General features: G+C 40.5%; 1 protein-coding gene across 1 annotated transcript; it reads right to left on the bottom strand.

Annotated features, from left to right (window-relative positions):
* Window positions 1-505: 505 nt before the first annotated feature.
* On the bottom strand, window positions 506-17,124 carry LOC108701063 (phosphatidylinositol glycan anchor biosynthesis class U protein). The gene is made up of 12 exons (XM_018235208.2): window positions 16,927-17,124; window positions 13,855-13,919; window positions 13,493-13,552; window positions 12,409-12,471; window positions 11,572-11,681; window positions 9,780-9,880; window positions 8,815-8,912; window positions 4,903-5,057; window positions 4,487-4,630; window positions 4,141-4,265; window positions 3,633-3,775; window positions 506-1,370 (listed from the first exon to the last, which is right to left on the bottom strand). The coding sequence occupies exons 1-12, from the start codon at window positions 17,054-17,056 to the stop codon at window positions 1,257-1,259; spliced, it is 1,308 nt and encodes a 435-aa protein (XP_018090697.1). The 5' UTR covers window positions 17,057-17,124; the 3' UTR covers window positions 506-1,256.
* Between the last annotated feature and the right edge of the window lie 666 nt (window positions 17,125-17,790).

The raw sequence follows: 17,790 nt of genomic DNA, 5'->3' as shown, positions 1-17,790 counted from the left end.
GTAGTGTTGCCCTGCACTGGTATAACTGGTGTGTTTGCTTCAGAAACACTACTATAGTTTATATAAACAAGCTGCTGTGTAGCAATGGCGGAAATTGAGGATATATGGCACAGGTTAAATAGTGGATAACAGATAACATTATGTTCTACAGAGTTTATCTGCTGTGTAACCTGAGCCTTTACTCGTTTGAATATCTGCCCTCATTGCTACACAGCAGCTTGTTTATATAGATAGGTGTTTCTGAAGCAAACACGGCAGTTTTTACCAGTGCAGGACAACACTGCATTATAATTTTATTACTTTAAAACATTCATTTTTTTGATGTTACTGTTCTGTTAACTGCAACGTCCAGAATCCACCTAAAGCTTCTGAGAGTTGTAGTTCACAATTCGGAAATCCCTTCTGTAGCATGGATAAAGGAAGCAATAAACATGGCTAAGCTGGACCCTGTACTCAATATGGAGTGTCTCAGTACAGAGTAATGAAGGAGCAATACACTCACACAAACAATATATTCTGTGCTTATTACACAGGCCAGGTCTGCATTATCCATGCACAACAGTCTATAAAATCCGTACCATGAAGACACAGTATAAAAAAAGGTCTGTCCATGTGCTGTGCATATACATTATTGCACAATGTAAGAGCTTTATCCAAAAGACAGGTCATAATTCAATAAAACACTTCTCAGAGATGATAGGGAGTGATCAGTGCACTGATGTATCTTTGCCCCAACCTTGTGGTAAAAACAAAACAAAAAAAACAAAAACAGGGTGGAGGGTAGAAGGGAGGCACCTGCTGGTCACTTGAATGTCTAAAGTTCTCACAAACATCCCCTGTATAAAAAGTTGCCACTAACACTGCAGGCCTCCACTTCCATTTTCTTTTGGAAAACATTCTGCACTGTGTAGTGGCATCGAGAAGATTTCCACATTGCCCAGTAATGGCACAGTTCAACAGAATGGGAGAGGAAAGTTGGATTCCAAAAAAACACTTTCCCAAGTTCTTCTCAATGAGCCTTTAACGTTTATGCTCCTAAGATCGTTCTAGCACAGTGTGTGCATTGTTGTAAGGAGTGTTGATCAACAGTTATATGGTGCAACCAATTTAAAGATCCTGGAACCATAATAAAAAGAGTCCTTTTCAATCTCCATGCAGGACTCTTCAAGAGACTGGTTTATAGTAAAACCTACTCTCTCTCTCTTGCCTAACAAAGAGAGTCCCTTCTTTCGTGGCAATTTTTATGGGCCACAACGTTACTTCAGGACTAAGGTGGCTTCAGTACCATCCTTCTTGGTGAGGTAAAGGCCATGGTGCAGGTGGTAATCTCTCCGCAGAAAGGCATAAAAATAATCCGACACCAGCAAAATCTGCAGCGGGTATTGAAAAGATAACATGTAGGATAATTAGTCACCAATATTAAGGGTTTACAATGGCTTTCTAAGAAACACTCAGTAAATCATAAACATACAATTATTCTGCACATTTGTTTTTATCAAATGTAATTATAATCTTGATTTGGTCATACGCACTTTTGTACAGACAAAACACTGACGTGCTTTTTGTTACCCTTTTCTTTCCTTAATAACATTACCCTCTTTCCCTCCCAGCACCCAAGATCCGGAACGTTCATATAGTTTATATATGTGATGCAGCTTCTCAGATCAACTGTTCCTTTGTTTGTTGTACAAAGTCAATAACAACTATTTTAAATACATGAATATAGTTGGAAGCTGTCAAAATTAAAATAAAATATAGATTATAGAGATTAGTTATGTATTTAAGAACTTTAACAGTAGCCCACAGACGTTCTCAATCCAGGAACTTGTTAGGCCATCTATAAATGAGACTGCACATGCTCATTGTGCTCTGAAGCTAACATTAGGGGTTTTTGGAAATCATCAAAGTAGGCATACAGTGAGCTGATCATGTAGCGAATACTACATGACTGAATACTAATCAACCTAGATGAATTATAATTGTGTGTGTATGTGTATACATATATACACACACACCAGGACAGGTTTTCAGAAGGGCTGCCCAGGTCAAGACAGTCTGCCCTGTCTTCCAAATAAGGAATACAGGCCGGATCTCCCTTGATTGATATGGCGATCAGCTAATAGCCCCGCCCCATGACGGCTCTCAATCCTCCCGCAACTTCACTGGCCCGCCCCTCTGGCGCCATGTCCGGTTGTGCCTTGGGGTTGTTATAGAAGCTCAATAAATAAGGTATAGCCTCAATCTTTGTTAAGATTTTGTTTTCTTTTAAACAGACAGCTGGGCTTTTACAAAAAAAAAAATTGCCTAACCAATTAAGTTTCTTCCCATTTTTTTTTCTTTAAATGAACAGTAACAATAAAAAAAATTTAAGTGTTTTAAAGTAATGGAAATATTGTGTACTGTTGTCCTGCACTGGTAAAACTGGTGTGTTTGCTTCAGAAACACTATTATAGTTCATATAACTGTAGCAATTTGCGGAAACTGATAAAAGCCTACATGGCACAGGTTGAATAGTGGATAACAGATAACACCATTGTGTTCTACAGAGCTTATCTACTGTGTAACCTGAGCCGTTTCTTATTTGAATGGCTGCACCTATTGCTACACACCAGCTTGTTTATATGAACTATAGTAGTGTTTCTGATGCAAACACAGCAGTTTTACCAGTGCAGGGCAACACTGCATTATATTTTTATTACTTTAAAACAACTTTTTTTTGATGTTTCTGTTCCTTTAAAGGAATTATTCAGTGTAAAAATAAAAACTGGATAAATAGATAGGCTGTGCAAAATAAAACAGTTTCTAATATAGTTAGTCAGGCAAAAATGTAATGTATAAAGGCTGGAGTGACTGGATGTCTAACATAATAGCCAGAACACTACTTCCTGCGATTCAGCTCTCTTCATTTCCACTGATTGGCTACCAGGCAGTAACCAATCTGTGACTTGAGGGGGGGGGGGCACATGGGTCATAGCTGTTTGCTTTTGAATCTGAGCTGAATACTGAGGATCAATTGCAAACTCACTGAACAGTTATGTCCTATGTGGCCCCCCCTTAAAGTCGCTGACTAAGTCGCTGATTTTTAAAAGATCCAATCGTTATCGTGAGACCACGATTATCTCGAAATGATCGTTTAAAGGTACAATGTGTCCATCAACTAAAAAGACCATTTGAGGCGATATTGCCAGCAAAACCGAAGAGTAGCTGCCTGCTTGGCCCTGCAAACATAGATAGATTGCACTGGGACCGATAAAGATTTTTAAACCTGGCCAATCAATTTTCTGAAGGATGTCGGCCAAAAAATCGTAAGATGTACGATCGTTCGAATGCCACTAACCGCACGATAATTTGATGGATTGGTCGGTCTGCACTGAAATCGGTCGTTCACCAAAAAAATAATCGTCGTATCTATGGAGACCTTTAGTGAGCTGAAAATCAGGAAGAAGTGTTCTGGCTATTATGTTACACATCCAGTCACTCCAACCTTTATACATTACATTTTTGACTAACTATATTAAAAACATTTTTATTTTACACAGCCTATTTACCCAGTTTTTATTTTTACACTGAACTGTTCCTTTAAAAGCTATTCTATATATGGTGTCAGCTAAAACCCAGGAAAGAGAACCTACCTGGCCAACGTTAAACAAGAGCGTAATGGCATAATAAAAATTTGAGTTGGCACTGCCGGCATAAATCCACAGGTGCCAAAGAACTGGAAATAGCAGCGTGCACACTATCAGCATGCAGGACACGATGAAGACATTCCGCAGAACTGAAGGAACAAATACAGTAAGTTAATAGATTACATAAACAAATCCAAAGTAAGGCCAAATGTTAATTAGTTTAGATGAATTTTGTTTTACAGATGCAACGTTTATACTAATGAGAGTTTCCTCGCTTGTACAGTGGGTTCCCATCAACAATTATCAGGTAAATTATTCTCCTAATGTCATTTGATTCATCGGCCCATGTGTGACATATCAAAATGCTTGATAGATAGCGAAGTTGTGGAATTTCAATTACCAACTCTCTGGGAGTTGTAGTCCAAAAGGCTACAAACAAACACTAACCCTTGCCAGGCTTTTGTGTTGGTCACATGTCCCTTTTATTAGCATGAATACATGGAAAAGCACTTACATCTGGACAAGTGAGCCCACATGGGCAGCAGGGCCATATAGAGAGCCACGTCACCTACAGTGGGGTAGGACTTAAAGATAGAGATGATGGCAAGCTGCATGAACATCAGAAACATGGGATGATCCCTGTAAAACAGAGACAAACGTGCAAAATGTACTAAACCACACAGAGCTTTAATCATCAAAGTAGCCCCTCATATTGATACTATAAATGCCTAATTATCTACTTTGGGTCACTGTCCTGGTAAAAATGTGCATTTATGTACATAAAGCCTCTATGCAGTCACATATATTATAAGATAAGCCCCAAACCTGTGTATTAGCAGCAATATACATGGAATACTTACTTTAACTTGATAGTGAGAGGTACGGTGTAGAAGAAAATATTGATCTGAAAGACGCAGACAAAGAACAGACTGAAGTGTTCGAACATTTCTGCGAAGAAATACCAAAACAGGCCGATATTTGGTGTCAGGTCTGGTACGGAGAGTCTGAAAATGGAGTATATCACAAGTCATCAATAACAATTCTTCACTTTTTCCTACTCTCATGTAAAACTATTATTTTGTTGAGTTACTGTAAAGTGATGTGGGATATGCAGGCCCAGACTGGCAATATGTGGGTTCTGGCAAATGCCAGAGGGGCTGCTATAAGATGCCGTAAACAATCACTATTTATTGGGCTGTTTGGGCCACTGTGTACCTGAATCGGCTCTATACAATTAAAGGATATTAACAGTAAGTTTGAAACAGAAATGACTCACATAAAGCCATATATAGAAGGTATAAAATCCCAGGAGTTGAGCAAGAAGAAAGAGTGGCAGACCAGCACACACAAACAACCCAGATAAAAAGAGCAATACTGGCAGCTGAACAGCCAGAAGCCTGTACTCCTCATCTTCACTGGGATAAATTCCTTCTGTAAAAAGAATTAGAACATTAGGAACACATAAGAATTACACAATGTACATTATTAAGAGACTAATACATGACACTGCCATTAGAACATTTTGGGCATGGAAGGCACCGAGCCCTTAAAAATGTCACACAATGCACTTCTGTCAGTTCTCCATTACGGATTCTACAGGAGCAAGAGCAGTCAAAGCTGATGCAGGACAGAGATTCAATTGCACATGCCTCCTGCAAAATCAGTGACTGTGAACTGATAGAAGAGGTTCAGAAGACAGTGGGAGACTGTGCCGGCACAAGTGGAAAGAGCTTGAGGGGGGTGAGGATTGGCGAGGGATTAGTTCTCCTTTAGAAATGTCACTGCCCTTCCGTACCGAGGTGCCTCTTCTTATTGTACCACCACACCCTCTATGGCCACAGTTGTACAGACTTTCCAGAAAGCCCAGAAGTTTATACAGGGCCCGTCTGAGGTTTGGTCACCCACTATGGGGCAATAATCATCTCCCTCACTTTCACGTTATCAGATGGGCACAGTTGGGACTCGGTCAAAACCTTAAGGGACATTGCCAATGGTGGTGAATGTAAAACGTATGACTTACTGAGACAAGAGATACACCCTCCCCCTACTATGTTTTTTTAGGTTTCTGCAGCTGCGCCATGCTTTTAATATACAATTCCCTGCAAGACCCATAAGGTTAGCTGAAACTACCCTAGAGAGCTACCTCCATAGACAGGACCTGACTAAATCACTCTCCTGGTTCTACATTAAATTGTCAACTGCAGGCTCTTCGCCCCTAGAAAAATCTAAGAGCAAATGGCAGAGAGACATCCCTGAGTTGGATGATGAGATGTGGTCTGATGCTCTCAAAATGGTTCCAAATATTTCCATCTCAATGAGAAATCTGACCTGTGCCCTAAGTGCAGAGATGAGATAGGTACACTGTTCAATGTATTTTGGTCCTGCCCGGTGATACAGGGATTCTGGGGTAATGTGCTACAGTTCCTGAATGAAAAGCTAGCACTGCCAAATATTCGCTCCCCTTGAACTCTGTCTACTTGGCCTAATCGGTGATGTTCCACTTCATCCAGACTCTGTTACATGCAGCTTCTCTATTAAGCGAATTAAGCCATGCTAATGCACTGGAAATACCTGGATCTCCCCTTATTGCAATATTGGCAAAAGCTGGCAAATGACACGCTTTCAAGTCAGAAACTGACATACTTAGCCAGAGGATGCCCAGAGAAATTTGAAGCCATATGGGGCACCTGGTTGGATATACAATAGACTGAATAAAAAGGTTGTAATCCTGTATATCTGTAATTGATGCATTTGCCTCACTTCTCTCCTTTTCTTTTCTGTTTCTTTTTATTGTTCTTAAAAATTGCAAAAATAAAAACTTGAAAAAAAAGAAATGTTACTGCCATAAATTTGGGCCTAAGAGGGACTGAGCCCTTAATCATGACACTGCCATGAATATACTTTGGGCCTAGGAGGGACTGAGCCTTTTCTGGCAGGCTACTGTTTTTCCTACTTAAAGGGATCCTGTCATCGGAAAACATGTTTTTTTTTCAAAACACATCAGTTAATAGTGCTGCTCCAGCAGAATTCTGCACTGAAATCCATTTCTTAAAAGAGAATATAGATTTTTTTATATTTAATTTTGAAATCTGACATGGGGCTAGACATTTTGTCAATTTCCCAGCTGCCCCATGTCATGTGACTTGTGCCTGCACTTTAGGAGAGAAATGCTTTCTGGCAGGCTGCTGTTTTTCCTTCTCAATGTAACTGAATGTGTCTCAGTGGGACATGGGTTTTTACTATTGAGTGTTCTTAGATCTACCAGGCAGCTGTTATCTTGTGTTAGGGAGCTGCTATCTGGTTACCTTCCCATTGTTCTTTTGTTTGGCTGCTGGGGGGGGGGAGGGAGGGGGGTGATATCACTCCAACTTGCTGTACAGCAGTAAAGAGTGATTGAAGTTTATCAGAGCACAAGTCACATGACTTGGGGCAGCTGGGAAATTGACAATATGTCTAGCCCCATGTCAGATTTCAAAATTGAATAAAAAAAATCTGTTTGCTCTTTTGAGAAATGGATTTCAGGGCAGAATTCTGCTGGAGCAGCACTATTAACTGATTCATTTTGAAAAAAAAAAAAAAAATGTTTTCCCATGACAGTATCCCTTTAAACATGTCACTGTCATTAGAACACTTTGGGTCTAGGAGGGACTGAGCCTAAAACATGTCACTGACATTAGTACACTTTGGCCTAGGAGGGACTGAGCCTTAAACATGTCACTGTCATTAGTACACTTTGGGTCTAGGAGGGACTGAGCCTTAAACATGTCACTGTCATTAGTACACTTTGGGCCTAGGATGGACTGAGCCTTAAACATGTCACTGTCATTAGTACACTTTGGGCCTAGGAGGGACTGAGCCTTAAACACATCACTGTCATTAGTACACTTTGGGCCTAGGAGGGACTGAGCCTTAAACACATCACTGTCATTAGTACACTTTGGGCCTAGGAGGGACTGAGCCTTAAACATGTCACTGTCATTAGTACACTTTGGGCCTAGGATGGACTGAACCTTAAACATGTCACTGCCATTAGTACACTTTGGGTCTAGGAGGGACTGAACATTAAACACATCACTGTCATTAGTACACTTTGGGTCTAGGATGGACTGACCCATAAACATGTCACTGCCATTAGTACACTTTGGGCCTAGGATGGACTGAACCTTAAACATGTCACTGTCATTAGTACACTTTGGGCCTGGGAGGGACTGAACCTTAAAGGGATTCTGTCATCGGAAAACATGTTTTTTTTCAAAACACATCAGTTAATAGTGCTGCTCCAGCAGAATTCTGCACTGAAATCCATTTCTTAAGAGAGAATATAGATTTTTTTATATTTAATTTTGAAATCTGACATGGGGCTAGACATTTTGTCAATTTCCCAGCTGCCCCATGTCATGTGACTTGTGCCTGCACTTTAGGAGAGAAATGCTTTCTGGCAGGCTGCTGTTTTTCCTTCTCAATGTAACTGAATGTGTCTCAGTGGGACATGGGTTTTTACTATTGAGTGTTCTTAGATCTACCAGGCAGCTGTTATCTTGTGTTAGAGAGCTGCTATCTGGTTACCTTCCCATTGTTCTTTTGTTTGGCTGCTGGGGGGGGGGGAGGGAGGGGGGTGATATCACTCCAACTTGCTGTACAGCAGTAAAGAGTGATTGAAGTTTATCAGAGCACAAGTCACATGACTTGGGGCAGCTGGGAAATTGACAATATGTCTAGCCCCATGTCAGATTTCAAAATTGAATAAAAAAAATCTGTTTGCTCTTTTGAGAAATGGATTTCAGGGCAGAATTCTGCTGGAGCAGCACTATTAACTGATTCATTTTGAAAAAAAAAAAAAAAATGTTTTCCCATGACAGTATCCCTTTAAACATGTCACTGTCATTAGAACACTTTGGGTCTAGGAGGGACTGAGCCTAAAACATGTCACTGACATTAGTACACTTTGGCCTAGGAGGGACTGAGCCTTAAACATGTCACTGTCATTAGTACACTTTGGGCCTAGGAGGGACTGAACCTTAAACATGTCACTGTCATTAGTACACTTTGGGTCTAGGATGGACTGAACCTTAAACATGTCACTGTCATTAGTACACTTTGGGTCTAGGAGGGACTGAGCCTTAAACATGACACTGTCATTAGAACACTTCATAGTAGGAGTTTCCTACACATCAGTTTCACTATGCACCTGTAGCAAGTAGAGCAATGCCGGTGGCAATAAGGTGACTGGATACAGAGACTGATAGGTTGCCAGAGACAGAAATACAGCACTTAGTAACCGGCTACCTGAAAAATAAAACAGGATAAATATTAGCGTTCAGCATTAAAGTATTTTTTAAGTATGAAGTATTTTGCTCATGTTGAACACTGTTTATTGCTCCCTTTAGGGTCAGGGCACACAGGCAGATTCAGGGAGATTAGTCGCCCGACAACAAATCTCCTCTTCTTCGGGGGCTACTAATCTACCCTAACTGCCTCCCTGTCGGCGATTTACTCCGGGTGTCACTTGGATCGCTTCGGCTTTCCAAAGCAGCCCGAAGTTTACTCATTAGGAAACTTCGGAAAACAAATCACTCCGAGTGCCATCCCGCCGGCAATTTACATTTTAGCCAGAAGGGAAGCAGTTCAGGGAGATTAGTCGGCCTGAAGAAGAGGAGATTTTACTGAAGTTTTTATTTACAGCGAATTCGTTTGAGACCACACTCTCCCGTGGTACAAGAAACAAAATCAAATGGTTTATTGCAATTGTGGTAATGATGTCATTAATTAAGTGACCCTCCCATTTCCCTGCTGCCTTATCCCTCTCAGGCTTACATTTACAGAAAAGTTCATCAATCAGAAGATTTAAATTGGACTGTAATTTTGACTATTGCCACTCCCTCCTCCCACAGTTGCCCAAGAACCAAATAAAGTTAGAAAACAAAAGTTTATGTTTTACTGTTCTGCACTGATCCCTATAAGTGAACAAATACGTTTTCATTAATACCATAGGCAGAAAGTTTGCATATAAAAGCTTTAGTGACCAAACTCCTATTGATCACAGATGTATTTTACCAATATAAATTATAAAAACCCCTCCTCCTAAGGAATTACTACAGGCACAATTTTGCATGTCTCAAAACATACATAAATAGTAAACAGAGATACACACACCTTTAACAGTTGCCAGGATGAAGAGAGCAATAACTGCATTGTTAATTACACACGTGGATTTGGCTACACAAGACAGAACTGTGTATGGATTCAACAAGTAGCTGTGGAGAATAAGAGTTCCAGTGAGACATTTCCATTGGAAACAAAACCTGTATGACATTCATGACAATTGCATGCTTTCTACCAACAGTTGGGGAAGGCCCTTTCCTGTTTCAGAACAATAATGCCCCCATGCACAAAGACAGGTCCAGAATGGGTTTGCAGAGATGGGAGTGGAAGAATTTGAATGCCCTGCACAGTGTCCTGACCTCAGCCCAACTGAACAGACTGTGACTCAGGCCTGATCCCCTGCATCAGAGCTCAAACTTAGGAATGCTCTTGTGGCAAAATGAAAGCAAATCCCAATAATAATGTTCCACCATTTAATAGAAAGCCTTCCCAGAAGAGTAGAGGTTGTTATAGTAGCAAAAGGAGGAGCAACTTCATATTTATACCCACGGTTTCGACAGAGATGTTGGACAGACAGTCAGTCCAGGTACTGAGTACATGAAATGAGTAGGCATTGATGAAGGTATATATGGCCATTGATGTACCAAGCAAGCCCAGCTGCTGTGCTGTGTTATGATTCCCAATTACAAAACTTTTAACTACACAAACCTTCCAACACAGCACTTGGTATGAAACGGAACTACTAAGAGGAACTGATCTTGTCCAAGAAGCAGGACAACTATTAATGAGTGCGGAAAATTTCCAACAACAAATTACAGTGGAACCCCCCAATCTCAATAGACTGTCCTTCACCGTTATAAGGAAACACGAGTAACTTGCTCTACCGCTAACAGGAAGTTAAACGACAAATGTGGTTATGATATTTAAAAGATAGAGGTATACCTGAACTGTCTTGATGGTCACCCTGGTGAGATTTAAAATTGTTTATAACCAACTTTGTACTTTTGGAAAATTTGACTTGTACTTGACATTTATGTTGTTTAATTCATTTTACTTGATTTGTTATATTTTATTTTACTTGATAAGCATAAGAAAATTAAAAAAAAAACATTTTTGAAAAAAAAATAAATATTGGCAGATTCCAATTCCAATCACATCCAGTTGAAAGGGAATGGCAAAGGTGTATCTACTCACAGCTATCCTAATCTCCCAATTGTAAAATCTAATATTAAAGGTAAGTTAAATGACTCCTATTTGATGTGTGATGGCATTTGTGTACTAATCAGTTTAGAAAACAAGATATTCTTTGTTTCTTCTCCAGGATTCGGTTCGGGATTAGGCCTTTTTCAGCAGGATTCGGATTCGACCGAATCCTTCTGCCCAGCCGAACCGAATCCGAGTCTTAATTTGCATATGCAAATTAGGGGTGGGGAGGGAAATCGCGTGACTTTTTGTCAGAAAACAAGGAAGTAAAAAGTGTTTTCCCCTTCACACCCCTAATTTGCATATGCAAATTAGGATTCGGTTCGGTATTCGCCCGAATCTTCCGCAAAGGATTCCGGGGTTCGGCAGAATCCAAAATAGTGGATTCGGTGCATCTATATACCGGAATTTGTCTTACTGTAATCCCAGGTCTTCCAGGCTACCAATGATGGAATACATTGTTTAACAATCACCGATTGCCTAAGGGTAGATCTAGCTGCTGGGTCACTTCTGATCTCTGGCGATTTAGAGGGACTGGGGGGCAAGCATCTCATTTTAGAGTACAGCAGCTGCATATTTTACAACAGTATTACCATCCAGTAAATACTGTTCCTTCTACACCCCCTCCAGCAATACTTACAAGAGAGCCACCTTCAAAGGTACATAGTACATCTCAGTTGGTACCCTTAGGAGTTCATGTCCTTCCTGTGAATATCTTTTCAGCTCCAATAAAAGCTTTTGCTTCTTAAACTGCAGAGGAAAAATAGAACACCTGCATTAATCCCATTACAATCAATTTACAGGAACAGGCAATAGGTTGTCAGAAATGAATCCCTGTGGTGTTGGGTTTATATAAAAATCTATGAATAGCTATACACTTTCCAGATGCATGAAAAAAGAGTAACGATCATAACAGTTTAAAGCTGAAGGAACACGCAGAGTTTCCTTTGCAGACACAGGTTGAGATAATGTACCTTCAGCATAAGGTTTAACAAAGGAAGCAGTTTTCTTTATTACAAAAGCAATAACTGTAGAGCCATGTAAGTCTGTGGCAGCAAAATAGTATTAATTGTGTGACTTAACAGCCACAGCCTCCTCCAGGTAATCAATAGAAGTACATCCAGCTTACTTCCTGTCTGTTTAAGAGGAAACCATCACTATTATTTTAATAATTTGGTTTACCTTAGAAAATCTTAGTCATGCAATTTTTAGTTTCACCAAATTACTCAGAGCAGCATCTGATGTTTTTAAATTCCTTCTCTAAAGCAGAGAATAGATTGCCTTAATCTCAAGAGAGATATAACCATGTCCAGGAGGAAGCAGATATTGATTGCTGCTTACAGTAACATCTGAGCCGAGAAAGCCTTAAGAAAAGAACTTTACATTACCTTCCATCTGTTAGAGTATAACTCACTCCAAAATATTCCCCTGGAAAGTGACATTTGTGATCCCCTTTCATGAATATAAAAGTACTTACCATTAATTTGTTGTACTCCTTAACAGCAAGGTACAGGGTTACAGCAGTGAGGGCATCAGTTATCTGGGGGGGAAGAGAATAAGATTTATTGCAAAATACACGGGGCATCAGCACACCTGCAACCACAAGCAATACAACCTCTGTCTCTGCTGCTGTCAGGACTACAGGGAGATGGTGTTCTGCAATACTTGAAACAATAACAGAACCAAAAAGTTGAGGATATGTTTGAAGAGAGCAAGCTTGAGTAGAATGAGAGGGCAGTATAATGGCTGGACTCTCCTTACACCCAGGAAAAAACCAGCATTGCTGAAAAAAGAAGATGCAGCCCCTGTGCACATTGGCAGGCAGTAGAAACTATAGCAACAAGGAGAGCACTGTTTGCTGCAGGAGAATGCAGAAAAGTAAGGTAAAATGCATGTATTGGACAGATAGGAGAAAGAAAGCTGCATTTGTAATTCAGTGGGTCAGCAATTGGGTGCTCCGGTATAATATTTTGCTCTACTTCTCACACTATAGGCTTCTCCCTTCCGATATCACTTCCTTTTTATATGCTTTTTTTGTTTTTAGAAACAGATTGATAAGAGGTAAAATAAGCAATATAGCCAACGTCACTTAAAAGATGACTTCAATTCTGTATTTAAGGAAAGTAAGAGGCAACAGATTCTCCTATACATGTGGTTGGGGTTATCCAGGAAAGCACAAAATGTGCCGCTGTTTCCAGGAAGTAACCCCCTACATCCTATTACGTGTGGGAAGTAAAGGGCTAAAAAGACTGCCCTACATGAATAAATGCAGAGAGGGGAAACCTTGAAAAATGTATCCCGTATTATGGGCCGACTAAAATAAGCCAGATTGGAACCTGTTTCAGTACCAGTACAAAGACACTTGCCAAAAATGGGCCACTTAGAGGACTGTTTGGACCTTCTGCAGAAAGGACACTGAAAAAAAAACAGAACGTGCCTTGGAGTGCAGAAGGAAAAATAAGCAAATGGGTGGGCCTTTATCCCCTGTGTTATTATGTAAGTGGACTAATCTCTAAGTGCCTATGCCCCACTGAGAAACAAAGGTAAGGTTATTCACTTACCATGAACACTATATCTGCGTAGTCTACAAGGAAATGGAAGAGATATACAATGAGCGGCGTCTGCAAGAAGGAAAAAAATTGTAAAAATGCAATTCACTGTGCCCATGTGACCTACACTTATAAAATACACCTATAAAGGCTTAGAATTGCTTACAGCACAGTAGTTCCTGTATTTTATTGCAAATACAAAAAATATATCCCGACCTAGATAACGCTCAACTGCTAGAGATTTTTCAGTTGTTGATTATATTACACTATAGCTACAACATTTGAAATCTAGCTCTAAAAAATAATATACCTTGCATAGTGTAAGCCTGTCAAATCTGTATATATGGGTGTTCCATGAACTGTGAGAAACTTACCTCGTGAAATATATCTCCTGAGTAAGGGGACACTCCAAGGTCCAACAAGGCCATACCTTCCACCACTGCAAGAGACAGCTTAAGTTACTCCAGTTTATTCTATTGCTTGTAAAAAGGAAAGGTATATGACAGGGCATTGTTTTTTATGAAATGAGAAAGCAGGTCAGCCTGTGATTGCAATCGTCCCCAGAAGAAATACTAGAGGGAATAACATCTGGTGTAATGCATGTGTAATCCATGACTTATGGCCAAGCACCACTTTTGAAGTTCAACAATTGCTCAGAGGCCTCCTACCTAACACATAGTTTAGAATGACATTACCAATCCAGAGGCAATAAAAGCTCAAGGCTACAGGCTGTGTTATTCAGGTATAAATGTACGGGAAACTTTAACTTATGTATTATATATGAAAAACCCAGACAAAGATTTTAAGGATATTGAAAGCCACAGAAGGGCTACACAATAAGGATGCACCGAATCCTAATTTGCATATGCAATGCAAATTTGCATATGCAAATTAGGAGTGGGAGGGAAATTGTGTGACTTTTTGTCACAAAACAAGGAAGTTAAAAAAATGTTTTCCCCTTCCAACCCCTAATTTGAATATGCAAATTAGGATTCGGATTCAGTTCAGTATTCGGCCAAATCTTTTGGGAAGGATTCAGGGGTTCGCCCAAATCCAAATTAGTGGATTTGGTGCATCCCTAATATAAAGGCACAAGGCTGCAGGCTAAGTTATACAGGAAACTCGGAGTATCACTCGTGTATTATAAGGGATAATGTACCCCTACTGTAAATTATAAGGATATTAGAAATAACCATATGAAAACACAAGGCTGCAGGCTGAGTTATACAGGAAACTCGGAGTATTACTCGTGTATTATAAGGGATAATGTACCCCCTACTGTATATTATACGGATATTAGAAATAACCATATGAAAACAAAAGGCTGCAGACATAAACATATTAGAATAGGGATATTATATTATATTATGTATTACAAGAAAATTAACCTCCTACTCATCTACTGTATATTATTAGGATATTGGAAGCCATAATCTTCATCATGATTCATGTCCCTTACTGGTACATTTATCTCAGCGATCTCTATCCACACACCATAAACAACCTTCACACCTAACACCACTTTTAATGCAGGCAACATTTTCCAACCCTAAGCAACATCCCACCTGCCTGTAATTTCGTTACATACTTTGCTTCATTCCTCAAATCCTTTTCTTCCACGCACTTTAAACACCATCACACCTTTATCTATCATTAATCCAGCACAAGTGTAGTGTTCTGTTGTCTTTTTGCCCTATTAATTAGATAGGCATCAAACACCATTTTTACAGGATGGCAACCCAAAATATGAAAGGAAAACTATACCCCTCAAACAATGTAGGTCTCTATAAAAATATATTGCATAAAACAGCTCATTTGTAAAACTCTGCTTCATGTAAATAAACCATTTTCTCAATAATATACTTTTTTAGTAGTATGTGCCATTGGGTAATCATAAATAGAAAATTGCCATTTTAAAAAATAAGGGCCACCCCCTGGGATTGTACAATTCACCGTGCACACAAACATACCAACAAACCGTACATGTTAGTAGTATTTCTTGTCAGCTGATCTCTGAGGCAGCACAGAGACCATCACAAAATGGTGGTTCAAGGCAAGAGTTGTAAAAGGGCAATATTAATTTAAATGAATGTATCGGTATAACAAGATTCTTTAATATGCCACTTAATTTGATATAAACTGTTGCTCAAGTATTAATTTCAGGGTATAGTTTTCCTTTAAATCATTTTAACTCTACAGCTTGCCCAAAATAAACTCATCACTCCCTAATGCCTACACCGCCCCCCCAACATACAACCTAATGACCATAAGATCTTAGACGGAGCCTATATACACCCTATGCCACCTCTAAATACATACACCCAGGTCTGGACAGGGGCGTAACTATAGAGGAAGCAAACAGGGGGGGCAGGGGGCATAGGAGGTATAGGGGCCCCATGAGGCCCTAATTCATGTACAGTTTCAATATATATTGGTAAATAAAAAGTCCACTTCGAAACATTTTGGAGGCGTGAAACATAATTTGCCGTGGGGCCCAGTAATGTTTAGTTAAGCCATTGACTGGGATTTAATATTTAGTCTATATGACAACAACACAGGCTAGTGTAGCGGGGATCTCCCCTGCACGTTTATTACGTCAAGTGATGTAACGTTTCGGGGGAGTCATCAGACAGTGATGTCTGATGAAGGGGCACGCCCCCGAAATGTTACATCACTTGACGAAATAAACGTGCAGGGGAGATCCCCGCTACACTAGCCTGTGTTGTTTGGCTAATCTTCTTTGCAGATATTTCTGGGAGAGGCGCCGACCCCTCCAGCCAGCACCAGGCAACTATTTCCAGGAGAGACCTAGGGGAAATTAGGTAATCTGTTTTGCACCTTATAGCGGCCCCTCTGCCATTTGCCAGAACCCACAGATTGTCCATCCGTGTCTACACAATTCTTTTAAAAAATGATATCCAACGATCACCTGTGCTGGCCAGTAATCACACCCCCGGATCTGGACGAAGTTGCACACACGCACAGCAAATATACGGAGCACACGGTGGCAGGATTGATAAAATCTTCATTCATTGGGTATAGGTAAAAGCATACATTCCACTCTTGGCTGTGACACAGACCCCACACTTGACGCGTTTCGTCGTTTACGCTTCTGATGAAGTGGCGAGATGCCACGAAACGCGTTCCATCAAAGAAAGAAGAGCCACATGAACCATCACAAGATGCCACACTGATCTACCTGCCCTACCCATGGGCCTTACACCTTTGGTTCCTCTACTTACTATTTGCTTTCCCTTTCAAAATGCAAAGACTTTACCCCTATCCCATTCCCCAACCTTATAACTATGAGAGCCAACATGTCCCTTTAAGTGGCAGGGTGGGCCATCCATATGCACCGCAGCCACTACATCCTGTCAAGCTGTCACAGAAAGACCTTCCCTGTCTCACGCCGGCAAAGCCTCCATCCCAGCCCACTGATTCCTCACCTCTTTTCCATGAGTTCAACGGCGAAACCACTTCCACCCGCTCTGAGATAAACTCAGCCAGACTGGAGCGGAACAGAATAGCCCTCATAGTCACGGCCACCAGCACCACTAACACCAAAGGAGCCGCCATCTTCACAGCGCTGGATCGCCCAACCAAAGCGGGGGCACACGGGACTTGTGGTTTTTCTGCAGTCCTACAGCAATAATAGCTACGGGATTCAAAACTACGAGTCCCAGAATGCAGCGCGACAACAGAAGAGGCTTTTCCGGGAGTACACCTGTTACGGCCAGCGATAGGATTATCTCTATAGCACCGGCTGCAAGAAAGTTGTCACGATTGGGAATATAGAAGTCACTTAAGTAGACAGCGGTTCTGGTCCTTATAACATAATGAAATATGTAGGACATACCTCCCAACATTCTGGAAACGGAAAGAGGGCCAAAAATATTTTCGAGCATATCCTGGTGACGTTTTGACCACGCCCTTTTTGCAGCCACACCCCATGCTCATTTTACAAAATGTGCCAGGTTATGAAAGTTTGAACACATTTCTGTAGTTTTTATGTTTTATTACAGTTTTTCTAATGGAGGTAAATTACCCTTTAAGCTGCGAGTCTAACTTCTCCCAAGGGACAAAACTGTTGCAAATGTATCTTAAGCATCTATTCTGGGCTCTCTGCCAAGAGCCAATTAAGTTTAAAACATTGTATCTTTTTTGGTTGTTCAGTGCAGAGAAATCGTGACTTTCCAGTACAAACGCAGGGCTGCAGGTTGAGCTGTCAAAAGAGGGACTGTCCCGCTCAAAACGGGACACTTGGGAGGTATGAGAACTTGTGTATTAACTTTATAGATGTCGTTTTGGAA

Source organism: Xenopus laevis, chromosome 9_10L (genome assembly GCF_017654675.1).
Source record: "Xenopus laevis strain J_2021 chromosome 9_10L, Xenopus_laevis_v10.1, whole genome shotgun sequence".
NCBI classification, from domain to species: domain Eukaryota; kingdom Metazoa; phylum Chordata; class Amphibia; order Anura; family Pipidae; genus Xenopus; species Xenopus laevis.
Note: the sequence above shows the minus strand (reverse complement) of the source record. Positions and strands in the feature narration are given on the sequence as shown.

Coding starts and splice junctions, on each gene's coding strand:
- LOC108701063 (XM_018235208.2), bottom strand. CDS start 17,056: ATGGCGGCTCCTTTGGTGTTAGTGGTGCTGGTGGCCGTGACTATGAGG. Junction 12,472..13,492: donor ACGCAGATATAGTGTTCATG/GTAAGTGAATAA, acceptor CTTCCCCCCCAG/ATAACTGATGCCCTCACTGC. Junction 4,631..4,902: donor CCTTCTATATATGGCTTTAT/GTGAGTCATTTC, acceptor CTCCATTTTCAG/ACTCTCCGTACCAGACCTGA.